Source organism: Labeo rohita, chromosome 3, assembly GCF_022985175.1.
Source record: "Labeo rohita strain BAU-BD-2019 chromosome 3, IGBB_LRoh.1.0, whole genome shotgun sequence".
Lineage (NCBI taxonomy): Eukaryota > Metazoa > Chordata > Actinopteri > Cypriniformes > Cyprinidae > Labeo > Labeo rohita.
In genome coordinates this window covers 11,435,108-11,462,961 of record NC_066871.1, presented here as the reverse complement: position 1 = coordinate 11,462,961, position 27,854 = coordinate 11,435,108, and the positions used below count along the sequence as shown (strand labels likewise).

At 36.3% G+C, this 27,854-nt stretch overlaps 1 protein-coding gene across 3 annotated transcripts in view; it reads right to left on the bottom strand.

The window, feature by feature from the left end:
* Positions 1-7,897: 7,897 nt before the first annotated feature.
* The window catches only part of smurf1 (SMAD specific E3 ubiquitin protein ligase 1), a 42,041-nt gene continuing 22,084 nt past the window's right edge, over positions 7,898-27,854 (bottom strand). The window contains exons 3-18 of one of the 3 annotated variants that reach the window (XM_051105834.1): positions 24,826-24,934; positions 24,540-24,673; positions 24,302-24,367; positions 22,433-22,508; positions 21,920-22,158; positions 21,135-21,219; positions 19,017-19,163; positions 18,495-18,696; positions 16,110-16,213; positions 15,694-15,808; positions 15,333-15,511; positions 12,982-13,119; positions 12,514-12,634; positions 10,775-10,976; positions 10,063-10,147; positions 7,898-9,488 (exon numbers count right to left, since the gene is read on the bottom strand). In XM_051105834.1, coding sequence (XP_050961791.1) covers positions 9,389-9,488; positions 10,063-10,147; positions 10,775-10,976; positions 12,514-12,634; positions 12,982-13,119; positions 15,333-15,511; positions 15,694-15,808; positions 16,110-16,213; positions 18,495-18,696; positions 19,017-19,163; positions 21,135-21,219; positions 21,920-22,158; positions 22,433-22,508; positions 24,302-24,367; positions 24,540-24,673; positions 24,826-24,934 — 2,102 coding nt within the window. In that variant the 3' untranslated portion in view covers positions 7,898-9,388. The remainder of the gene's footprint in view (positions 9,489-10,062; positions 10,148-10,774; positions 10,977-12,513; positions 12,635-12,981; positions 13,120-15,332; positions 15,512-15,693; positions 15,809-16,109; positions 16,214-18,494; positions 18,697-19,016; positions 19,164-21,134; positions 21,220-21,919; positions 22,159-22,432; positions 22,509-24,301; positions 24,368-24,539; positions 24,674-24,825; positions 24,935-27,854) is intronic. The other 2 variants (XM_051105835.1, XM_051105836.1) reach the window with 2 other exon arrangements.

Here is a 27,854-nt window from a genome sequence, read left to right as displayed (position 1 = left end):
ACCTCTGTAGTACAAATACATTTTGTTATTCGGTAACTTATTCTACTTGCTGCTATTCTGCTGTTTTAATTAGAAATTTTTTAAAAGCTTATAAAGTATATATATATATATTTTTTTTTTTTTTGACATAAAAGAAGACATGCTTTTAATAAAGTTATACAAATGTCATTACAAAGACAAAAACAAAATTCCCCTGTAACTTTAAAGAGTCAAATTTCACCTTGTAATTCAACCTTATCCAGTGCATGATGGGAACATCAGTATTATACCTTTGATATTTACTCAACAAATCCTTGTAAACATAACAAACAATTCCAACGAGTAAAACATAAGTTAAAACTTTAAATTTCTACAAGCTTGAATTGATATGAAATTTAGTTTTTTAATTCTTGGCTGAACTATATTATTTAATGTAGAAACTACATTTGTTTCTCTATAGTATTTACTTCACCACAAAATCATTATTATCAGCATGGGCCGGTTGCACAAACAGCTTACACTAGTCTTAAAAAGTTAGCCATCTATTCTTTTTTTTTCCCTTCAAGACTGGTCATAACTTTTTTTTTAAAGTCAGCTATAAGGCAGGTCTAATTTGAATTATAAGTGAAATTGAATTTATACATTCTACAAGGTTCAGCTAATTTTTTAAAGCTAGTTTAATGTAATTAAAATCAAAATGACTTAAACAGTTAATTGTACTTAAATTAAGGCAGCAATTTATTTTTTACAGTGTAAGACACATAGTGGCTGTGTTTATGCATCTGGCCACTGGTTAAGAGAACAGAAGCACATTTTGAAACAGATTAAATATGAGACAATGTAAAATGAAACCCAAAGAATCAGTCACAAGGACAGGAAATCTGTGGAAAATGTTTAATGTTTCTTGATCATGATGATTTTTTTCCATTTAACACTCTAATAAAAGGTAACGCTACTGACTCTGAAATGTCAGCAAAAAACAAATATGTGGAAAAAGATTGAATGTATAATTAGATTTGTGGATCATCAGGTTTCAAAGAACATTTCTAACAAAAAAATGAAAAATCACTGCCGTTAGGATCCACATATTTGAACATTTTTCATTGAGCAATACAAAGATCAGTAATTAAAGATGATAAACCTAAGAAATAAATATACCTTGAGAATTCATAGAAAACAAATGAGAGCATTTGTTAAAACAACACTTTTAAGGGTTGAGTTAAAAGTCAATGAGGCATTTTATATTTATTTATATTTGTTGACCGTTACTGCATTTTCCAGTATTCTTGGTTCATTAACAGATATTTCCCCCATAAACCGAGTGAGGCAGAGAAACAGGTGTAGTGCGCAGTAAATATACAGTGTATATTTTCTTACAAAATGTTTTAAGATTAATTGTTGCTGTTAGTCTCAAGAGGGTGTTCTTAACATTACCAAATAATTCTATTATTTCTTCCCCCAAATAAAAAGCAGACAAGGTATCTTCAACGTCCCGTAACAAACCTTTCTCAACAGGAACATCTGGCTTTCTTTAATGTACTTTTTTCATTGCAGATGCATGTTGTGGTTGGCAACTCGAAAATACTTGGCTGATTGTTTGTTGTAATTTTAGCTTACACAACACATGTTTATTGAGCAGTAGATACGATCCTGTAGACGTCTACCGCTCTCTCTCCCTCTCTCTGGGAGTATAAGTATCAGACGCTCTTGGTTAAATATCACATTCCACGAAAGGCAAATAAATGCACTTCTATGGCTCTGTGATGTACGAACGAATATGAAAATATGTCTCTAAAAGTCTTTAAAAGTATGCTGGCGGTTGTCAAAGTCCCACTCCTGCTGTGAACACATCCTATACGAGCAGTAAAAACAGAGCGATAAAATTTCTCTTAAAAAATCAACCCTAAATGAAAACAAGGCTACATTTCATCTCTTTAGGTTTGACATTTTTCAAAACAAACAAGACAGATGAAATAGAAGCGTTAGGTTCGTTGCAAAATACTTGACAATATTTTCCCCCTCGAAATTTACTCAGAGGAACCATCTCATTAAACAGCACACCATAAAGTATTTTTTAATGAAATCCAGCCTGTGTTTCCAGAAATGTGTCCACATACAGTGCTAATTTAATAGCCAGAACATCTCAGCATGAATAAGAAAATATTGAAGATTATTAAAATTAAAACATGTAACAGGATATTGTGCAGTCAGTGCAAAACAGTTACAACAAAACAAAGATATCACCTATTCCAACAGATGTTCTCATTTTATTCGTAATTTATATATTACTGTGGTTCATGAGCTTTACAGCATTTAATCACATATGTAAGATGACCTGTATTGACCTAAATCAATGATTATAAAAAGCATTTTTGGCAAATCCAGGTAATTTACCATAGAAATATGATGTTTTTCAACTTTTATGACTGTTATAGTGCCAGCTGTGGTCCGATCTCCCTAAAACTTTGCATGCTTGTTTAGAATCGCCTGTTGCATGTGCCCTCCAGGTTTTGTGAAGTTTTGAGTTTTCCTTTAGGCTTTATAGGCTTTTGGGTATATTTGGACAGGCCTCTTTTCTAAACGACCACATTACAGCTTCCCAAAGGGTATATTTCAAAATTTTTGAAAAAAAAAAAAAAAAAAAGAGAGTCCAGAGGATTGTACTGCAGTGGTTCGCAAAAGTTTTGAATCTTCGCAATCAATTAACAAACATTTTGATTGACAGCATTGGTTCCAGAGGCAAAATTGTTCGGAATGAGGAGGTCTATTGTATGACGCGAATATCACGCGTATGTGTGGAAAAACTGTGCAATGTGCAATCGTTTCTGCCCTTAAAAAAATGCAATATCGCCCCATAGTGGTTGATTTCTTTCAGATTTCTTACAGACCTAGTCAAACAGGCCCACAGAGTTTTGTTCAGATCTACCTCCATTAACCTTGCTCAAATTCTTGAATTAAGTCATTATTTTATATTTGTTGCACACAAAAAGTATTCTCGTAGCTCCATAAAATCAAGGTTGAAGCACTGATGTCACATGGACTATTTTAATAATGTCCTTACTACCTTTCTGGGCCTTGAACGTATCAGTTGTTGTCTATGCAGGGTCAGAAAACTCGGATTTCATCAGAAATACCTTAATTTGTGTTCTTAATTTGATGGTCTTACGGGGAAATGACACGATGGTGAGTAATTAATGACAGAATTTTCATTCATGGGTGAACTATGCCTTTAAAGCCATAATTCACTAATAATCATGCTTGACAGCTCTGGTCACCATTCACATTCATTGAATGGAGAACAGCTGCATGGATTTCCTGTTATCTTCTTTTGTATTGCAAAAAAGAAAGAATCATAATGGGTTGGAATGACATGATGGTGAGTAAATGATTATATGATTTTCAAAAATTCCTCCCTAAATCCCCCAAGATGTCTGCTAGTAGTGTTTAGCAGGCTCTTTTGTAACCCACAAAGAATGATTTATAGGAAAGTATGACACGCTGCACTAAATTCGATCTTATCTTAACCATCACAACTCATTTCGAAAAAGTGAAAAGGTTAGACTGCATTGAAGATCTCTCATTTTTTTAATGTTGTCTAGACCTCTGACGAAAGACTTCACGGTTCCTACGCCAAACCAAAGATCTGGTCTTCATCATCCTGACAGCTCCAGCACCAATCTTCATTGATCACATTAGAGATGGAGAAGCAACTCATTTTCGTAAAACTGCAGGAGATAATCTGGATGAACACTTACTTCTAGAAGCATCACAATTTTCTGGCTTGAAAATCCTAACTCCCAGGGTAAGGTCACGAGACTTTATGATGTCTCTTTATAAAGTCTTATTACTGTTGCTGGATTGTGGCACCACTGTCGGCTTGGCACTGATCTCCAGTCTGGTAACTTCTCTCCATGGGTATCATTTTCAAAACGGTCTCAGGAAACCGGGCAGGGAAGACCTCCAAGGACATTGCAGTTTTTTTTTGTTTTTTTTTTGGTTGGATTCACAGCTTAAGTCATCAGCTCGCTTCAATTTTCCAGACATTTTAATGGCAGAAACGACACAGCTAACTTCAGCTGAGACAGTGTTGCTTTCCTAATTAAATTTTACTACAGTGTTTGCTCATTTGCACATTTTTTTTCAGCGTTGGGCAATTAATAAAACATACCTGAAGGTAATTATAACCAGTTATTATTATGATTATTACAAGGCAATTATATTTTCCTTGACCGTAAGAGTTTTCCAGTATAAATTTCCTGACAAAATATTGCTCCATCTTTTTTTTATGTAACGTCCACACATTTTGTATTTTGACACTGCTGGACACAGTAAATCTATATAAAAGGCCATAAACTAAAAAAGCCCACATGGGGCCAACTGCTTCGATTCTGTTTATAAAGACAACACTCTGAATGTAATTATAAGCCAGTCCTGCAAACGGCTTGGACACAAGGTACTGCTTGTGCCTGTGCTCACAGCTGCCAAAGGACATTATGTCCTGAGTCACCTGTTCCTTCATTATTTTTCTAGGCAAATAAAACAAAACCATGCATAATTATGAGGGGCAGCTGGCTTATTTTGCTTAAGGGAGTAGTCTACCTGAAAACAAAAATTTACTCACCCTCAGGCCATCCAAGATGCAAAACAGATTTGGAGAAATTTAGCATAAAATCACTTGCTCACCAGTTGCTCCTCTGCAGTGAATGGGTGCCGTCAGTAGAGAGTCCAAACAGCTGATAAAAACATCACAATAATCCATAGGTAATCCACATGAGTCCAGTCCATCAATTGTGAAGTGAAAAGCTTTGTTTGTAAGAAACAAATCCATCAAGACATTTTAACTTCATTGCTGTTGGCTAAATAACAAGTCTTCTATCTATAATATTGCTTTCTCCAGTGCTGAAAAAACAGCTAAAACAAGCCTAAGCTGGTTGGCTGGTCTTAGCTGGTTTAAGAAGGAAGTAGCTGGTTTAAGCTGATCTCCCAGCCTGGTTAGGCTGGTCAAGCTGGTTTTAGCTGGTTGTTCCAGCTGGTCTCCCAGCCTGAGCAGCTAAAGAAGGGGCCAAAATCCCTCTAAAACCAGCCTACTGACCAGCTATCACCAGCAAAGACCAGACTGGATGTTTTTTCACCAGGGGTGAGAGGACAACAGGTGTTAGGGGTTAAAAAAAAACTAATAATTATAATGCCAATTATATTACTAATTATAATGCTTACATTTCTTCAGTTATTTAAACAGCAGCTAACGTTACACAAAACTAGCAAAGAACATTTACGTTAACAAACAACATTATCACTGACTTAAGTCTAGCGCAAGTTTACGCACTTTAAAAACACTCCCGTTATAACCAGTGAAGCTTTATACACTTTATGATAAATAAAGCTCTTATACTTACATCGCATGTACATCTACACTTTGTTGTTTATGAGAGAATTTGCGAGAGAGAGCATAGTTCAGTCACGAGTGCACGTACTGAACATCAAAACTCCAGTGTTTCAGCGATGACTCATCTGAACGCCTCTGATTGGCCATTGGATTCATAAACTCAACGGAATCGTGTGTGATTGGTTATAACGCGCTCCACTGTAAAAACACGGAAAAAGAAATATAATGTAACAAATAAGCAATAATATTAATTATATAAGAATCCTAGCCTCAAAATAATAGTAAAATAACAATAATAACAGAGTGTCTATTTATATTAAGTAAAAATCGTGTGGTTGGGCTCATCAACATTATAAAAAGAAAATTGACCCTTACTAAACAACTTGATTGACAGGCGATCTGACCAATCACAACGCCGATCCGCCAATCTGTCCTACAAACAAATCAAACAGGCAGTGTTGCCAAGTCTGCGGTTTTCATGTGGAATTGGGCTACTTCAACACTGTTGCCACTGGTTGTTTTTTATGTCTGCGGGTTGAAGAGACCTCAATAACGTCATATTTAGCCCCTGAAATACGAATTTACCAGGGGAACCCCGACAAAAAACGTGTATTTTATCCCCCTGAATGCGATTTTTAACGGGGACTAGTTTTGGGCTAGTTTTAAGTAGCAATTGGCGGGGTTTTGTTGTGAAAACCTGGCAACCATGCAGACGGAGAGTACATTAACTTCGGCGGATTTAAACTTTTTAAAAATGTGTATTGACGTCTTTCCGCGGTTGAAATAAATTCCTATGTTCATTCATGTTTTTTACGTACTTTAAGTAAAGAAGGTCGGTCAACGTGTTGATTGATTTAGTGATCTGTCACTACACATTAAAGAGCCACAAAACAGTTTTTATTGTCTGAATTTCTTTTAAAAAAAGACAAAAATTTAAAGACCTTGTTTTATTCCAGAACTAACCTGCTCTGCCTTGTCTGTCAGCGTGTTGTCAAGTTTCCTCTTTGCTCCACTACGTATTTTTTCTTGCGTAAGAACATGATGTGTACTGAGAAAGTGGCGCTGTTTGTCAGAAACAGTATTAAGCAGGGCGCGATGGACTCGAGTTCGAATCCACATTTTGACGAACTTTTTTTTCTCCCTTTTAAACTCTCGTATCACATCAGAATGGCATTTACTTTCAATAAAATTAAGGAAATATTAAGAGAAGCTAAAAATAAAGTATCTGGTAGGGTAGGTGTAGGAAGGGCTTCAAGAAAATGGCATCCATTTAATATTTTGAATTAAAATTATAATTTGCACTCAATACCTTATTGCATACTGTTTTATAATGTACTACAATACTGAGGTGCAGGTGATTGCCACTATTATATGCAATAAGTAGTATGAATAGCAAATAAATTATTTAGCTATTTGCACTTAGTGTAAACAGCATCTATCACTAAGAAAATATGCTATTTTCACTTAGTGCAAATAGCTGCTGCCTAATAATAATTGTCTTGATATTGTCAAAGGCATCAGCCACAGGCAATGTCTCTGATTATTGTCAAAGCACAACCCTACCTGTGAATAATTGTGATGTTTTTAACAGTTGCTAGGACTCTCATTCTGACGGCACCCATTCACTGCAGAGGATTCATTTGTGAAGTGAAGTAATGCTAAACTTCTCCAAATCTGTTCTGATGAACAAACTCATCTACATCTTGGATGGCCTGAGGGTGAGTATTCCTTCAAACATTAATTAGTGAATAAAATGTACAATATAGATGCAAACAAAGATGAAAAAAAAAAAAAAGAGCAAGGAGAAATGGATTGCAATTTAGTTTCTTTAATATAATCTTATTTACACTGAATTTTTTTCAGAAATGTTTAGTACATAGTAAGTTACATTACTCTTGCATCGAATAAACAATGACACTCAGGACCTAATAATTGTACAATGTGATGATACTGGTCACATTACTTGGAAAAAGGTTTTTCTTTAGAGAAATATGAAAACAACTGTAACTTCAGGCAAAGTCCATACTCATCTTCAAGCTCACTAACCATTCCCACAATTACACAACATTAAACGTCACCTCTTTTGTCTTTTATGCAAGTTTAAAAACGGTTCATCACTCTAGGCATTCACGGTCTTTTGGAAAAACAGAGAACTTCATTTTTGCACACTTGTCAAAGACACAAATATCTGACCGATCCGATACACATTAAGTGAGGAAAGAGACATTTTAAGACAGAACCAAGAATATAAAGGTGATGGATTTTATTGCATATATCACAAATATGAACATGACCACCGGGGCCCAGCCTACATCAATTGCCAACTCCATCCAGGTCGAAGGTGGGGCAAACCAGTCCTCTTAACGTCCTGAAGAATCAGCAGCAGGTTTAAATACTTTGATTCATACATAAAATAAAAGAGATTAGTGTACAGCTTTCACAAGAACTCAATCTTCTCTGAAAACTATGGAATAATGGTAATAGCAGCAATACTTAAAAGGACATTACATGGTAATAAATAATTGGTTTAAAAAAAAAAAAAAAAAAAAAAAAAAGAAAGAGAGAGAGAAAAAAGACAAAAGTGGCTGAAGAAACACTATGAGGTTTGCTCATCCTTTACATTTACAAAGAATAATCTGGTGCCATGCACGTCAAGCACTACATAATGAAATTCAAGACACTCCCCTGCTCTTTCACCACACCAAAACCTGGACCAAATCCCACTCCATCAGAGTCTACAGATGTACCGCCACAGCTAAAACCAGCCAAAGGGCATCAGCGTTCATCTACAGGGGAATAAACGCTCCATGACGGGTGATTGTACACGTGCCAGCCAAAGTGCTGAATGTTACTTGAAGCAGTGGTTTCGAGGAAAGAGACGCAAATAACAGTCTAGAATTGATTTCCATGGTACGTTAAGTTATAATGCTAAGTTAATGACTGGATTCATTAAAGAGATTAATGGGGTCCATCAAAATGAAAGACAAAAAGAGCTTCTCCCAAAAATTCGACATCCGTTTTCTTCGCAAAACTACGTTTAGAATCGGTTTAGGTGTGTTGATGGACACAACGGATCAAAATCTGCATATTAAAACACCGTTCATTAAAAATATAGATATTTAGTTGACAACGGAGGAATGCTCACTGGATAAAAAAAAAAAAAAAAAAAAAAAAAAAAAAAGATTTTGTGTGATGAAAATACTGGCTCGTGCAGGAAACCGCGGACTTTGCAAGGGCTTTGGGTCCTTCTCTAGACTGCACATGATTGTTGTGCTTCAGCTGAACAACATTAACACACGCACGGGCACTGTGAGATTCAAAGTTCCCACAAGAGGACTAAGACTCGCCATTCTCAAACTTATACAAAAAAAAAAAAGAACATTTCAATAAAACATTTCAAGCAATCGAGTTATTTCTACAATGAGAACGCTGATGAGGACAGGAAATGGATACCACTGAAATGCCATCCTATAACACAGGACGCGAGGAAATAAACCGAGCATGACGACGCAAACCACCCCTTGTCCTTCAAGATGCTTCAAGATTTGCTGTAGGTAAACTGGTTTAATGGTCGCAGGCTCTGTGCATGTTAAAACACTCCACCTAGACTAAAAACGTGAGCTCTACTTCATGTAGACCACAGGCTCATTGAGGCTCTACGTACTGCCGCACAAACATACTCGCGTTACAGTCAGACGCCATCAACCCACTCTTCAGTGACAAAGACGATACAAACTGGATTTTTGAGAAACTAAAGAAATGTTGATCAGATTTCTCCATAACTTATTGTGGTAATGCGCAGAACAATTCCCGAATCACGCTGTGAGGAATCATTAGTCTGTGTGAGTTTTGCCCTTGGGTGGTCGCTCCCCTCCGCTGCAGTTTCAGGCTGGCGGGTGATGCTAAAGTCTGTCAGGAGACATCAGTCTGTCTGTCCTGGAAAAGGGGAGGGGGGTGAAAAGGATGGCTGGGGCTGTTTGGTGGGTTTGCTGCCATTGCTGGCTGGCTGGACAGGGCGCTCGCTCACTCCACTGCAAAGCCACACGTCTCCTCCACGGCCGTCAGGAGCTTCTCATAGAGCTTCTCATATGACTCGTAAGGCGGGATGTCGATCCGGTTGAAGCTGGAGGAATATGAGAGACGTCAGATGAGTATTTCAGACTATTTCCATACTACTTACAACTGGTTTTGTGGTCCAGGATCACAAATCTGTTTGAAAAGGAGTCTATGCTTATCAAGGCTCCATTTATTTTATCAGAAATATTGTGAAATAATATAATTTTAAAATAACATTTTTTTCAGATTCAATGAATTATTAAAATGTTAATGCGGCCACATTACTGTTTTTTTCCTGACACATTCATAATCATTACTTCTGCCGGTGTGCTGTGACAAGCTTTATGTATGCGCTTGAACGCTTATTGGGCTATTTAGGCAATTATAGGCTCATTATTATGATTTAAATGGTTTATTAATAAACGTGCGATTAGTCGACTAATCGCTTAAAGTGAACTACTACTAGTCGACCAGAAAAACTTCAGTTGAGGGAAGCCCTAGAAATTTGACACCTCATGACATGACCCCTTTTAGATATTTATTTTTAGGATTGACCCCTTTAAAAGACAACTTTAGTGTGTATCTAGATTACTTGAAAATACAGTGGGCCTTCAGAATTTTAGATTAAGCCTAAATCTTACCATGTGTGGGCTTTGGGCAGGTTGTCTGTGTTGGCATCAATTAAATGAATAGTGAAGAGTCTTGGTCCTGCAGAACCTGTAGAACCTTACAAAGATACATTCTAGTTATCACTGTTCTCCAAATCATCACACTCAACAGAAGCAAGCATGAACACAGACTACTTTATAAAGACAACATGAAAGCACATTTACAACTCATTTAGCTCGCATACTGTTAATAGTAAATCATATTATTCAGCAAGATGTAATTGTACAAGGAATGTGTGAAACATGTTAGACCAGTGGTTCTCAACTGCTCTGCACATTTTGTATGTCTCCCTTATTTAACACACCTGATTCAGCTCATCAGCTTGTTAGGAGAAAGATCCATGAACTGAACCGAGTGTGTCAGATTCAGAAACATGCAAAATGTGCCGAGCAGTGGGCCCCGAGAACTGGAGTTGAGAACCACTACAGCTTTATCTGTCTAAAGAAAAATCATTTGGATGATGAAAAAATTAGTTCATAAATCGCATGTTTCAAAACAACATGCACTGATGAATTGCGCAACTGACAAATTGTGGTTTCATGTTGCCTTTAGTCAGGGAGTTTCTCACTAGGATTAAGGCCAATACAAACTAAAAAGTATCAGACCAGGAAGCTTAACATTGACAAACACAATCTGTCGTCTATCAGGTGTATTAAAAGTGCACATGGCTTATCCATTAGCCACCTTGCAGTGCTTTGAAGCCTTGTAGAGGGACGCGTGTGGAGCCTGTGACGAACTGTAGCAGTCTGCCTCTCCTCTCTTCATCAAACGATTCAACCGCTTGCCAGAACCATTTCACTATGTTACTGTCAGCCACACAGTGCTTCAGCCGTGTGTTGGCCTTCCAGTCGTTCAGATCGATCTTGCCCAAACCACCGATGATCAGCTACAATGCAGAGAGAAACACAAATCATTTCTGACCTTTTTGGGTCATGTATCGACAATCAGGAGAGTAGAAAATGATAAAGAGAGGCAGAGAACAGCTTTTGATGGAGTTTGATGGAGACACTACTCCTCCAGTGTGGGGGCAGTAAGATTTTTTTTTATTTTTTAATAAAAATACTACTATAATTTAATACATTTTTGCTAAATAAATAAAAAAAATGACAGTAAATACATTTATAATGTTATGAAAGTTTTCTATTTCAAATAAATCCTGTTCTTTTAAACTTTAAAAACAAGTAATTTTTAATCCGAACAATCACAGGGATAAATTATATTTTAGAATATATTCAAAAAAAAAAAAAAAAAAAAAAAAAAAAAAAAACTTATAAGCTTTAAAAATATTTCACAATATTACCGTTTTTTTTTTTTTTTACCATGTTCTTAATAAAACAAAGGCCTTAGCATAGGAATTTTCAAAAACAGTGAAAAAAAAACCATGACCCCAAATTTTTGAAAGGAGGTGTATGAAATTAAAAACGCAATAAGCATCATAATACTTTAAACAGAGCAATAAATAAATAAAAAATAGCAGCAATAAAAGTATGTTTTAACAAAAAGTCTGAATAATAATAAAATATAGATATAAATAATTAATTAAAAAAATTATATATATACATATATATACACACACACACGCACGTCTGGTTTATTATCTTTGTGGGGACTCTCCATAGGCGCAATGGTTTGTATACTGTCCACACTGTATTTTCTATCCCCTTACCCTAACCCTACCCCTAAACCTAACCCTTACAGAAAACTTTCTGCATTTTTACTTTCTCAAAAAATCTCATTCTGTATGATTTATAAGCTTTTGTACCCATGGGGACCACAAGTCGGTCCCCACAATGTCAAAAATTTCAGGTTTTACTATCCTTGTGGGGACATTTGGTCCCCACAATGTAGCAAAAACAAGTACACACACACACACACATACATACATACTATAAAATTTATTTATTATGTGACCCTGGATCACAAAACCAGGGTCACATAATAAACCAGTCATAACGGTCAATTGAGATTTATACAGCATCTGAAAGAAATAAGCTTTCCATTGATGTATGGTTTGTTAGGATAGGACAGTATTTGGCCGAGATGCAACTATGTGAAAATCAGGAATCTGAGGGTGCAAAAAAAAAAAAAAAAAAAAAACAAAAGTTGTCCACATGAAGTTATTAACAATGTATATCACTAATCAGAAATTAAGTTTTCATATATTTACAGTAGGAATTTTACAAAATATCTTCATGAAACATGATCTTTGCTTAATTTCCTAATGATTTTTGCCATAAAAGAAAAGTCTATAATTTTGACCCATACAATGTATTTTTGTCTATTGCCACAAATATACCCCAGCGACTTAAGACTGGTTTTGTGGTCCAGGGTCACATATAATAAAAAAGGTCCGTCTCTAACACAAATCAGAGCGTTTTCTTTATCAGCCTATCCATTAAGTGTGTCTGCAATGTCTGAATTACCTCAAGTTCCTTGTTGTCAAAAGGCTTGAGCAGATGCTGTGGTATGAGTTCATTGAAGCCCTTCTGCAGGGCGAGGAACTGGGCCTCAATGCCTCGCATGAATCTCCAGTTGACATACAGCCTAAAAGAGGCACAATCAATCATCAGAGAGTTGCACTGGAACATGGAGAACACTAACAGGCATCTGCACCCACAGTCCTTTATTAACAACGTCTGATTCATTTCTATTTGGCAATGACTTGCACACAATAAAGACTCCCATAAAAATTGACATTCCACTAACATTCTTGAGCGGTAGCTTATATATCCAGGGTTCACTCAATCAAACTGACAGTGGAAAAAGCAGTGAGGCTCCTTAAACCTCTGCCAAGCTAAACTAGCCATGTGACTGCTGCCCTCTGCTGGCTGACTTTTTCCATCTCAGAGGGTGATCATGAATTTGACCCACGTGCACGAACGTCTTCATACCTCACATATTCTTTCTTGTTCTCCTCTGTGACCGGGATGTTCTTGCCGTTTGGTTTCAGCTCATGTTGGAGGAATTTGCCAAAAGCATTATGTTCTACGCAGAAGGTGTGGTCCAAAACAGATGTGATGTCATTCTCTCTGAAAAACAAAAGACGAATATAGCAAAGTTATTTATATTGTTGCTTACATTAAACAGGCTACCCATAATCAACACATAAATATCAAGCTGTTTGTTTGCCCTCACTGACCCCACTCCTTGGGTTGTAATTCCTAATATTTGTGACTGTGATTCTCAATATATTCTTATTAAAAAAAAAAATTCAAAAAGAATTTTTACCTTTAAATTAGCATACATTAAAATCAGTACAACAAATACTACCACTGTACTCAAGTATGAATTTCTCTACAAAACAAAATGATACTATACTTTCTATTAGCGCTGGGCAAATAAACAATAACAATAGTTATTGCAATTGAATTTTCCTCAATAAAACGATAACAAACAGCAGTGCTCATTTGAACTATGCCACACATGAACCATTTATCCGCTCAAAGTTCAAATGGCAGCACATCGCAAGATTCTACAGCACGTGTACTTGCTGATAAGACGCGGCCATGTGATTTAAGTGATTTAAATTAGTTTAAAGCCAGATGAAACAGTGCTGACAAACAGCAGAAACTGATAGAGTCAGAAGGCTTTTTAATCTACAAATCAACAACATTTATCATGGATTTCCTGTAGTAAATCTATGCAGAAATGTGGAATATACAGAAATGTGGAATATACTCACATCAAATTTTATTACATTGTTAATGTAGATAAGTATGAAATATATTTACCGTATTTTTGTGATTAAGCTTTAGCGTTTGTGCATTTATACTAAATATATTTGGACTACTGTTTTTCATACTAAAAAACCACAGCTTCACGGGCTTATTGGTTTTATAAAACGGATATTCCATTCACGTAGCAAGGTTTTGCAAAATATGACAGAGCAAATGAAGTGTATTGATATTATTAAAAACATTATTCTTCCACTAAATAATGTAGTTCCTCAGAAACTGTTGCAACAAAGTGGCTGCCGAGCAACACACAAACATAAACAAAGGTGTATGTTTGTAGACTAATTTTCAACAGCTTCGAATGTGGCTCAACCAATCAGAATCAAGGACCAGAACTATCCGTTTTATAATTACATTTTTACCATGGTATTGAGGTGCTATAAGTATAATTTTAACTGTGGTTATCTATCTATCTCATTTATGATCTAAATGTATGCTACTATGGAAGACCAATGGTTAATTTTAATAAAACTCAGACAGTTAGCATAAATAAACTTCACAATATAAATATTTTTTTTTTGTTAAATAAATTTACATCGGCATCCGAACTCAAGCTACTACTACTGTCAACTCAATCTATTGTCAAATGTGCATCTATAAAAGACAAAAAAAAAAAAAAAGTAATTTTAATATTGCAGCTTGAACCGCAAACTATGTTTAACATAGAAGTCAAAGTCAAGAAAACCTGTTTCATGATTTAAAACAATATCACTAATTAAAACATGCAGAAACTAAGAAATGAATTTTTCTATAAAGATATTTTTTGTTAAGGAAATATGACTGGAAAAGTCTAAAGAACTCAAAAAGTTAAGTTATCATGTTATCATAAAGACTAGTTTAAAACAATTAATTGTCTGGTTTCTCTAACTTTCACTGAGGAGCAAACATTTGCCTTTAAACTTGAAAGAAAAAGGATCTGATTAAAGAAATAATAACAAGCTGGTGTGTCCTTTAACTGGTGCTGCATATATTTTAATTATTTTATTATTTTAATGCTTAAAAAAATAAAAATTGGTAAGGATGCATAGAAATGAAAATTCTGGGCCGAAACCACAACTTCTGGATGCACTTGGCCAAAAATGCTTTACAATAATTATTCATTATTTTAGTAGGTAATAAAGTAATTTTAAAAACACAAGCCATGCATGCTGAACACTGCCGGGCAGTGTGACGCACCATATACATATAATATATACATATTTTCGGCCGTTTTTTTCCTTCTGTCGAAAACCAATATTGTCATTTTTGGCTGATAATTTTCAGCAGACGAAAATTTGGCGCATCCCTCAAAATTGGAAAGGTGTTGCTTATCTTTTTAGTCCAATTTTAGCCAGATGATAGATTTGTCACATTCTGGCTTGTGTAATTTCAAAGTCTTTACTTTGAGAGTTGGACAAGAACAGTGGTATAGAAAAGTCTCTCTTGGTCAAAGAGACACAATTTTCTTTAAGCAAAACATACTTCATTTCATTCCACACAAAACTTTAATTCTAATAAAATTCACTCACAGTATCCAGACGAGGCTCTTGTGCAGCTCTGGGTCCACAGTCTCAAGGTCACATAGCTGGATGGGCTTCCCCAGAAGCTGCTTGTAGAAGGGCAAAGTGAAGCCTCCATTAATGTAGTGCCCGTGGAAAACAGCCAGACCCATAATCCGCCCAACAAAGTGGAAGTAAGACAAGTGGTCCTGTGAAAACAGCAGAGGGCGTGAGAGGAAATTTAATGAGACCCTGCAGCAGCAGAGTAACGCTTGGTGAACCTTTTAAAGCACACATGACGACCATATGTAGTGAGGTCCAAGAAGCAGAGCCTTTGCGAAATTTCTTCATAACAGTGATTTACTGAGTCTTGTTTAGGAGAGAGACTTACAGGGTTGATGGATGAGTCTGGGTTGATCTGTAGTGTGTAGATGTTATCAGTTGAGTACTGAAACAGGCCGTAGTATGGATTCAGCATCTCATGGCAAAGGAGATATAACCATTCCCTGGAAAAGGACAGGAATTTGATAGAGGTCAGATTCTTTTTTCTTTTTTCTTTTTTTTTTTTAAGATGCCCACATCTTAGTCTTGCTGGCTGCAGTTCAGTCTAAACTCTGCGCTCAACAGGGAAACACCTGCAATATCGTGAACATGATACCCCGCATGCTGATAAGCTTGGCTGAGATTCAGCTAAACTGTTGAAATTATAAAGCCAAGTCTGGCGTATGAAAAGAGATGGGGGAATAATGAGGCACAGGGGAAATTAATTAATGAGAACCTTTCGCATGGAACAGATTCATATGCTACCTAGCAACTCCACCGTAATCCAGCCCCTCCTCTCCTCTGAACTTCACCATCAGCCGCTTCTTCAGGTCTTTGGGTCTCATCTTCATGATCTGTCTGTAAGACTCCTGTTGCACAGAAAGAACAGAAATGTGATATATTTCTGATTGAAACATTAATTTATATAAATTATAAGTTATAAATAAAACAAATTTTAAACTAGTTTAAAATAATATGTACATTTTGGCTATTATCTTAAAAAAAAAAAAAAAAAAAAAAAAAAAAAAAGTTTCAGAAGATTGTTTCAAATAGCAAATTAATGCACTACCATTCAAAAGTTTGGGGTCAATATGATATTAAGGACATTTATACTTGTATTCAGCAAGGGTACATAAAAATTGATCAAAAGTGACAGTACAGACATTTATAATGTTATTAAAAAAAATGTATACACTGCCGTTCAAAAGTTTGGGATCAGTAAGATTTTTTTGTTATGCTCATCAAAGGTGTATTTATTTGATTAAAAATATAGAAAAAACAGTAACATTGTGAAATATTATTGCAATTTCTAATATTGATTTCTATTAATATACTTATAAATATTTATTTCTGTGATACAAAGCTGCATTTTCATCAGCCATTACTCCAGTCTTCAGTGTCACATAATTTTAGAAATAATTCTAACATGCTGATTTATTATCAGTGTTGGAAACAGTTGTGCTGCTTAATATTTCTTTGGAACCTGTGATACTTTTTTCTTTGATTCTTTAATGAATAAAAAGTTAAAAAGAACAGCATTTATTCAAAATAGAAATCTTCTCCAATAATATAAGTCTTTGTTATCATGTTTTATCCATTTAACACATCCTTGCTGAACAGAAGTATTAATTTCTTTAAAAAAATAAAAAATAATAACTGACCCCAAACTTTCGAATAGTAGCGTATAATAACACAATTTTTATTTTGAATAAATGTTGTTCTTTTTAACATTTTATTTATCAAAGAATCCTGAAAAAAGCATCACATGTTCCAAAAAATATTAAGCTGCACAGCTGTTTCCAACATTGATAATATCAGCATATCAGAATGATTTCTGAAGGATCATGTGACACTAAAGACTGGAGTAATGATGCTAAAAAAAAAAAAACGTAGCTATGCTTCACCAAAATAAATTATATTTTAAAGTATATTAAAAAAGAAAACTTATTTTAAATTGCAATATTTCACAAATGTACAGTTTTTCTGTTTTTTTTTAATCAAGTAGATTTAGCCTTGATGAGCATAGGAACCTTACTGATCCCAGACTTTTGAACAGTGGTGTACATTTCAAATTAATGTTGTTCTTTTAATCTTTCTATTCATTAAAGAAACTCAAAATTTACCAAAGTTTCCACAAAAAAAACATTAGGAAGCACAACTGTTTTCACCATTAATAAGAAATCGATTAATAAATCAGTATATCAGAATAATGTAAATAATAACTAAGTGCCACTGAAGCACAAAAAAATTCAGCTTTGCCACCACAGGAATAAACTTCATTTTTAAATATACTTATTTGTATATAAATCTACTAATTCAATATTTTTTATTTATTTATTTATATTTATTTATATATTTTTTAATTATACTGTATAAAAGTTATTTTACTGCATCAATTAAATGTAGTCTTGGTGAACATAAGAAACATAAATCTTACTAACCCCAAACATTTGAACTCTACACTGGGATGAAAGTTTAAAACATTTTTTTCTTTGGAATAATGTGTACTAGTGAGTCATGCACAGGTACACCAATGGTGTGTATTAAAGTAAATAAAGCAGAAAATTAAAAAATAATAGACATATGTCTTATATTGCTGTGACCAAAAACTACAGCATTACTTAAAGGGATAGTTCACCCAAAAATGTACTCTTGTGAACGCGTGTCAAAGACTGACAGGGAAGAGAAGACATTGTTGAATTAAGTTGTTAATTTTGTTGCACAAAAAGTATTTTGTAGCTTCATAAAATTAAATTTGAACCACTGATGTCACATAGACTACTTTATCAGTGTCCTTACTACCTTTCTTGAATGTGTCAGCGTGCTGTCTATGCAGGGTTAGAGAGCTCTCGGGTTTCATCAAAATTGTTTTAATTTGTGTTCTGAAGATGAACGTTGGTCTTACGGGTTTGTAACGACATGAGGGTGAGTAATTAACGACAAATTATCATTTTTGGATGAACTATCCCTTCAAGATACTGATAACGGTGTCCTAATGTTAGAAACCAAAAAGCAAGCATCAGCATGCAAACCTAATCATGATGCATCCCTAGTCACTTCCAATGACAAAAACAGTTCCACAGTGCTGTTAGAACTAAATTATGCATGCACTACATGACTGGCATTATTCAGCTGTGTGGCTGCGAGTACCTCAAAGATCTCCTCACGGGACACTTCTATGCGGCAGTGGCCGGCTTGAGGCTGCTGCAGGGAGAGCTCATGGCGGAGAACCTTGAGTTTCTGGACCAGATCTCTCTCGTAGCGCACCGGTAGCTCCCCGTCACCCTCCTCCATACCGACCTCCATCTGTACGGGCAGAGCCTGGCTCGACTCCTTCACCTGAGAGTGTTGGCTGCTCATCACATGCAAAACGAACACAAATGTCACACGTGTCCCAATACATCCACACACTGATAGCAGTTTATCAAAGCACTGGACAATGAAATTTTCATGCATCATTTGGGTTACACTCCCACCAGGGACGATTAGAAATTAAATAAATGTTGAGAATTAATTTAATAAACCCTTATATGAGCAAGCAATTATCATTACTAGCAACTTTAATTACACAAAGATGATTTATTCATTGTGGTGAATAATTAACAGGATAATTTAAGAGCTGGGATGAGTAATCAGATGTTACGAGCAGAGCAGATGTGAAAGATGTTTTACCTCATGATGTGGTGTAACCTGGGGTCGGTGAATTGCGTGGTTCTATTATTATGGTCGACAAAATAAATTCGTCCTGACACAGTGCTCCTGATCTCCCAGCCGGGCGGCAGAGGGCCCAGCTCCTCACAACTCACGCTGTTCAAATCCCTGAAGGAGCAAGCGCACCCATCACACCCGGTGCTCAACACATTTAATGGTGCCCAAAATCTCTCTCTTTGCCCTCTTGCAGGGTGGGAAATTAACTTCTTTTTGTCCACCAGCCACATTGGCAGGTTAATGACTTTTTTTACCAAACACTTAGATTTGACCAACCAATCATGTTTTAATTCAAAAGTGTGAGCTTTTAATGTTTGAAAAGAACTCTGAATGATTTCTATAGTTATATATTTTCAAATGCAATTTAATTTGGTGACAGCATTATCAGCCAGTCTTTAGTATCACATAATCCTTCAGAAATCAAAATCAAATCCATAATTTCTTTCTTCTTTTTTTTCTATTCCTATCTAACTCTTCGATAGAAATCTTCTCTAGCACATTTGTCTTTACTGTCACCTTTGATCAATGTAAAGGAATAGTTCACCCAAAAATGAAAAATTAGCCCACGGATTTACTCACCCTCAAGACATCCTAGGGTGTATATGACATTCTTGGCTCTTCCAAGCTTTATAATAGCAGCGAATGGGTGTTAATATTCAACAGTTGATTGCATTTGTCTGAAGAAATAAAGTCATATACACCTAGGATGGAGTAAATCATGGGGTAATTTTCATTTTTGGGTAACTAACTCTTTAATGCATCCTGGCTGAATAAAGAGTCCATTTTCTCCATGCAAGTACACTAACAGCCAAAAGGTTTTGAACAGCAAGATTTTTAATGTTTTTTTAAAGAAGTCTCTTCTGCTCACCAAGCCAGCAATTATTTGATCCAAAGTACAGCAAAACAATCAAATAAAAAAATAAAATGTTGAAATATAATTTATATAATTTAATGTGATTTCAAAGCTAAATTTTTAACATTACTCCAGTCACATGATCCTTCAGAAATCATTCTAATGTTCTGATTTGCTGCTCAAAAAACATTTATGATGTTGAAAACAGCTGAGTAGACTTTTTCAGGTCTCTTTGGTGAATAGAAGTTCATAAGTACAGCAATTTATCTGTAATAGAAATAATTTGTAACACGTCACCTTTGATCAATTTAAAGCAAAAAAAAAAAAAAAAAAAAAAAAAAAAGACTAAGCTTTTGAATAGTATAGTGTATAATGTTACAAAAGATTTTATTTCAGATAAATGCTGCTCTTTGGATCTTTCTATACAAAAAAGAATCCTGAAAAAAAAAAAAAAAAAAAGTACTCACCTGCTTTAAATACTGATAATAACAACAACAACAACAACAACAACAACTTTGTTAAACAGCAAATCAGCATATTAGAAAGATTTCTAAAAAATCATGCGACACTGAAGACTGGAGTAATGATACTGAAAATTTTGCTTTGATCACAGGAATAAATTACATCTTAAAATATATTCAAATAGAAAACAGTTATAAAATAAATAAATAAAAAACAAATAAAAATCTTACCATTCAAAAACTTCTGACTGGTAGTGTAGATCTAATAATTATTACCAATTTAGAAAACAAGCTGCTTAGGAGCATTACAAAGACATTTCTTAATTGACATGTCTTAAAAAGATGTTGGCGAAACTGAAGATAAAAACAAACAGTCGACAGTACATAAGAACTTTTTCAAAACATACTCACATGTGTGTGTTATATATACAAGCATGTTATTTGACCAATGTAAGAGGTCACACGCAACAGTGACTGTTAAGCCAGAATAACCTGGCTCGTGTTGATTTCCCACCCTGCTCTCCTCACTAACAGGCTTCTTCTCAAGTCCCTTTCCTCATGCTTCTGAGATCATTATTATGATGATTAGCAAATTATTAAGCTTTACAATGTCAACAGTAGCAGCTATTAAGTGAGATTGCTGATTATCAAGTTAGCTGATTGTGTACATTAAAGAGCTGCGATTAGAGCGATATCACAATAGCAGCGAGGAGCAATCAAACAGGGCCAATCGTTATTTCAGCAAAGGCGGGTGGTGATTAAACCTACCGGGGTATTCTGGGGTCATGCCAGGTGCTCACGCCAGTCTGTGTGTGCAGAAAATAGACTTGGCCCTGCACGGTGGTCCTTTGCTCTGCATCGGAAAAGAGAAAAGACACGTCAAGAGCGAATGAGCCACTGCTAACTCAGTTAACACCTGAACGAGTGCCAAGGCTATTGCAACAGGACGCTGAGCTTCCAGTTCTCAGACGGCACACAGCTAGTGTGGCATGTCTAGTCTGAGATTTAATTACACTGGCGCCGTCCACTGGTCACGGCAGAGGACTCGACCACAACACCAACAGGGTCAGGCACGGTTACACACCAATGAGGGGCTTTACCACAGCCAATCCATCGGTGTAATGCGGGCCGTAGTGACCACACAGCTCAGCTAAAGCACAGTGAATAGACTCCTTTCAGAGCTCAGTGTCTGCAGATCAATGCACTTCAGTAGCCTCTACCCTGAGCTCTAAGCTGTATTAGTCTCAGTGGACTCCAAAAGTACTCTGGGTAAGTGATCAGGTATACGCACTAGGGATGTGCACTACATATTTTTATAGTTAAATATTTAGATAAAACTCTTATTGCACAAAACTGACAGCATTCGAAAAAGAACAGTGACCTGTAGATTATACATCATGACAGGAAAATTGCTCACAGCAGGCAATTTGAAATGTACTGAAAAAAGTGAATTTGTTACAAAGCAGTGCTCTGATGGCAGTACCAGCGGTGTTTATAAGACGAAACAATTTAGATCGACCATTCTGACCCGTTCCTAATGTGCTCACACTTACCGTAGCCCTCAGGGAGGTCGGGGGACTGGTGTCCGTGTGGTCTGTTTTGGGGGGTGTGTGCGTGCCCTCGGGAATCTTGGTTTCTGATGCGTTGTGCTTGGAGCCGTTGCTCCTGATTGGGTGACTCAAGTGCACGGCAGTTGCCCCCGCCAGCGGCTCCGGTGGGATCTGTGTATGGCATGGGCTCCTCCATGAAGCAGCTGAGAGGCCTCCCGGGCCCCGAGTCTTCAAAGACTGGCCTGAAACACACACACACACACACACACACACACACACACACACACACACACACACACACACACACACACACACACACACACACACACATATACAGAGCAGGTGTTAAAACACATCCAGCCACACAAACACTTCACTGGGTCTTGGTATTGATGATCAAAACAGTGATGAACTGTGAAACTAACAGATCTTTAGGGAGGTCAAATAAAGTGCTTTATCTGGGCAGGTAGCCAGTAAGTGCAAAAAAGTACATCCTTAAGGCATAAGTTGACTCACCCTTCATTCTCTACCAGTCCTCTACAGTCAACCACAGGCCCTCCACTGCCAATTCTGTCTCTAGTCTGCAGACTCACTACATAAATAAAGAAAATGGTTAAAGTCTTCACATTGAGGCACTTAGTTCAAAGACTCTTCATTTAGTCAAACACTGATTTAGCAATGTTAAAGCGAAAGTTCACCCAAAAACGAAAATTCTGTCAGTAATTACTCACCCTCATGACCATTATTCATCTTTGGAACATAAAATAATATATTTTTGATGAAATCTGAGAACTTTCTGACCCTGCATAGACAACAACGCAACTGACACGTTCAAGGCCCAGAAAGGTAGTAAGGACATCAATAAAATAGTCCATGTGACATGACATGTTATGAAGCTACAAGAATGCTTTTTGAGTGCCAAGAAAACAAAAATAATGACTTCATTAAATTTTTGTGAATAGGGATGTAACAATATTATTTATATTGTGATATTGTGATAGCAAAACTGTCTTAATATCACCATGGTCATATGATGATATGTAATGATCTTCCGGGCAAAAAGTGTAGTTTTTAAAATACATTTAAACTTCTTATTCTAAGATAAAAGGTCTTTGTGTTTTGGTTCATTATGCTTTGACACAGTATTTGTCAAACAAACTGAAACCGAAAGCGCAACATGGCTTAATCCCTTCATCAAGTCTGTTTTTGCTGCATTTCAAAGTGAAGCGCACACATTGTTAAGGCAATCAGCTTGTGGTCCGGTGTTTTCCACACCTCAGAACGTTTCTGTTCACAGTGAATAAATGCAGTGAACCCATTTATTGCATGTACTGTGCGTTTAGGAAAGCAACGGCCAACAAGCTATGGTTTATTTTCATGGCAGATGATTAAAGCATTTCATTAGATTTGTAGTTAGACATGTTTTTGTAAGCCTGTCTTCACTGAAGGTGGAGCTTTCCTTCAAAATAAAAGTTTTACTTCCGTTTCCATCAAAATAAAAGCTTAAAAGTGTATTATGAATTGCTGACAGCAAGCACTGTAAATGAGTAATGTTACTGCAGTCCAAATTCAAAACATCTTTCAAGTGTAGAAATGAGGAAATACGTATTGTAATTTCCCTAAGCAAAAATTCTAATTTGTTTGGCTTCCTGAAACACCAGTGTCAATGTAATTTAGACAGGCAGTATATCACAAATAAAGAGAGGGTTGAGTCCCCTACAAGTAAATTCACTAAGTTTTTTTCTGACACAAGTTTTCTCAGTTAAGAACATGGGTTGGAACTCCTAATTTTGAACGCTTAAAGTGCATTAGATAGAAGATTTTAGCTTTTAAATGTATAAAATTATTTATTTTTTGTGTCTTTATTTTTAAAATATCACAATATTGTATCATGGACTTCATATCGCAAAATTATCGCATCGTGAGATTTTGATATTGTTACATCCCTACTCGTCAATGCACATCTGAGACTAACACAGAAGAACAGAAATTGTTGAATAAAGTCACTATTTTTGTTTTCTTCCTGCACAAAAAGTATTCTCGTAGCTTCATAAAATGGGTTCAACCCCTGATATCAAATGGACTACTGAACGATGTCCTTACTACCTTTCTAGGCCTTGAGCATAGTTGTTGCGTCGCTGTCTATGCAGGGTCAGAAAGCTCTCGGATTTCATAAAAAACATCTTAACTTGTGTTCTGAAGATGAACGAAGGTCTTACAGTTTAGAATGACTTGAGGGTGAGTAATTAAGACAGAATTTTCATATTCAGGTGATCTATCCCTTTAAAATAAACTTACTTATTTTAAAAGTGTTGCTGAAGTCGCTAAATACACTGTATCTGACAAATTCTGTACAAGTTCTACCGGCACCGTTTTAATACATACCAACGATTTGTCCACGGACAGCATCACTGTCAGATGGGTTCAACTTGCATAAGTCTAAACGCTGGTCTGATGGTGAGACAGATAATGACAAGATGTAAACAAACTATTTTATCAAACTAGGTCATCAAACTTTTACAGACTACAGAAACAGTTCAAAACAAATTTAATGAAGGCATATAATGACTAGGATATGGCACAATAAAAAGATTACAGCACACTATGAAAATATCATACTCACAGCCTGTGTCTTTTAGTCTGCTGATGGCATTGGACAGGAGCCGCACACAGCCTAAGAAACCCGCACCCTGCTTCTTATGGATCTTCTTATGGTTCCATACGCTAATGGTGATGGAATCTGTCTTCCCAATATACCTGTGGAAAAACTCTCTCTAGTTAAATGTGTTTTTAAATCAGTAGCTAATATTGTTTCCATAGTTTTAAAGATTAACTAAATGACCGAAACTGCACATCATCATGAATACCACTGAGAATATATATAAAACTTTATAGAGGAGTTTGCTCACAGGTCGTAATGCTGATTCCACTTGGGGTCCAATGTGCTTTTGACCGTGTCTGTAGAGTGGCATTGACCCGAGCCATCCACCACCACTTTGGCGAAAGGATCAGGCAACCCTGCAGCAAAACGATAGTGTGGCAGGAAGACAAATAAACAACAGAGGACAAACTCGGCCGTCACACACTGTCCTCACATTGCCCTCTGAAAGAACGGGTACGATCTGGACAGCTAAGCAGCTTCCACATTAACAACTCCAAAAATATAGATAGACTGCAAATATTTGGATGGCTTTACAGATCCCCAGACCAAAAAGAACCATGGAGCTGCTGACTTTCAGTTGCCAAATTACAGAATCGCTTGCACAGAAAGTCTCTGAAAGTCATTTTACATGCAATTAAATATGAGAAGTGACACGAAAAAAATTCAGTTAAAGTATTAGTTCACTTCTGAAATAGAAATTTCCTGATAATTTACCCACCCCCATGTCATCCGAGACGTTCTTTTTTTTTTTTTTTTCCAATCGAAAAGAAATGGTTTTTGAGGAAAATATTCAATGGGGATCAGCAGGTTGAAGGTCCAAACTGCACTTTCAATGCAGCTTTAAAGGGCTCTACATGATCCCAGCCGAGGAATAACAGTCTTAGCTAGTGAAACGATCTGCCATTTTCTATGGTTCACAAACCAAATCTGTGAAGATTTGGATTTGGAAGTCAAACGACCTTTACAAAAAAAGGTAAAACAACAATATTGGACGATTTTCAAGTTGAGGAGAAAATGAGATGGAGTTTTTCAACCTACCCCACCTCTTTGAACCTTAGTACACAGATGAAGAACCAACCATGCATGGCCTTTCCAACGTGATTATGCAATGCATGAAGACGCGCTTTGCAGAGCTAGTGCAAGATGAGCATTTGTGCAGGGTTGCCAGGTTTTCACAAAACCCGGCCAATTGCTACTCAAAACTAGCCCAAAAGTAGCCCAATCGTGTTTTGAGGGGGGTCCACCCGTAAAAATCACATTCCGGGGGGTAAAATACACGTTTTTGGCAGGGTTCCCCTGGTAAAACTGGCTTTCCAGGGCCTAAACATTACGTTACTGGGTCACTTCAACCAGTGGACATGTAAAAAAAAAAAAAAAAAAAAAAAAACCCAAGGCAACAGTGTTTTAAAGCAGCCCAGTTCCACGGGAAAACCACAGACTCGGCAACACTGCATTTGCGAGTAAAAAGTATATACATTTTTTTTTTTTTTTTTTTTTTTTTTTTTTTTTAGAAAATGACTGATCTTTTCACTAGATTCTTGTTTATTCTGCACTGTCCCTGCTAAATAAACTAAATAAATAAATAACCCCTATTCCTCGGCTGGGATCGTCTAGAGCCCTTTGAAGCTGCACTGAAACTGCAATTTGGACCTTCAACCTGTTGGGCACCATTGAAGTCCACTATATGGAGAAAAATCCTGGAACGTTTTCCTCAAAAACCTTAATTTCTTTTCGACTGAAGAAACACACAAACATCTTGGATGACATCGGGTGAGTAAATTATCAGGAAATATTTATTCTGGAAGTGAACTAATCCTTTAAGCTATATAAGATAGAATGAATTCCTACTTTTTAGTATAAACTTGTTTCACCTTGACCCTGTCAATCTAGTGATTCTGACTGTATTTGCATAAATATGTACAGTGTATGTATTTAGGTACAGTGTACATATTTATGTAGCACAATAACAGTTCTGTAAAGGCTGGAATGCACTACATAAAATCTAAACAGATCTTAAAACAGTGGACATCATACTCGTGTTGACTTTGTAAACCGTTACAGAGAAAACTGGGCATCGTACACTAAATGACTGAGTTTCTGACGCACTACATACTTGCATATAAAACATACTTGCATAGAAACGTGAATCATTACAAACGAAAATCATGTGTGCTAAAATTGCTTCAAATACAAAACATGACATCATCTGACTAGATGACCCTTATACATTATGTGGCCATGATAAATTACATGATTTATCTGTAAAATCAAGAACTATGTGTAGTGGCTCTGACTTTGGCAACTAGTATCAAATCCTCCAGACTGCAAATCAGGGCAAAAGGTGTGTAGTATATTATAATTTTATAGGTTAAACATGTCACTTAATGGATATTAACGGACTTAGTGGATATGCTATTTTAAAAAAAAAGAAAAAAAGTCAGCTGTTAGATTATTCAAACTGATAACTCATAAGGACAAGACTGCTCTGCTAAGATTTTTGATTGATTCATAAAAAGAACTAATAAATGTTTGATAATCAGACATCATGGGTTATACGACATCTGATAAAAGCACATATCAAAGTTTTCCAGTCTGTCATAAATCTTTATTTTCGTAATCATTTTGGGTGCAGTCTGGAGTCTTGGATTATTTTGTTTACTTATAGACTTGGGAATGCTTTTTGCTCAGTGTTATTGAGAGGACAGTCTCATGCTCTATGGACCGTTCACTCGGTGGGATGAAGCTATGAAGAGCATTTCCACTGAAAGCATTTCCGTGAGTGGGGGGGAAAAAAGACTACTGAAAGATGCATGCTGCATCTGTTGTGGAACATTACTACTAATAATTTAATGTATAATTATCAGAGACAACTCGTCTTGTTTTGCCTGTCTTCGTCATACAGTCTCATGTGGCCTTTTGTTATATGAGAAGCATAATGGACTTGGCACAGTAACAGGATCTATGAATGACGCACACCAGGCATTTGAATAATATGTGGGACACACACTGACGAGGCCAGTGGGGCAAACACGCTTGTCAGTCAGAACAGCTGGGATGGAGAGCTCAGACTGCACAACAGTGAAGTGTGCTCATGCTGTAGTGGGTGGAATTTGATGAGGAGCCACTGAATGAGGATGTGAATTCCCCCAGTGATAAAAGCAGCCAGTGGGCGGCTCTGAACAACTCAGAGGAGAGAGGCACTAACGTTCCAGAATCACAAATGGTTCATATACAGCCATTTCTGAGGGGGATTTGAGTAATAGTTCACCCAAAAGT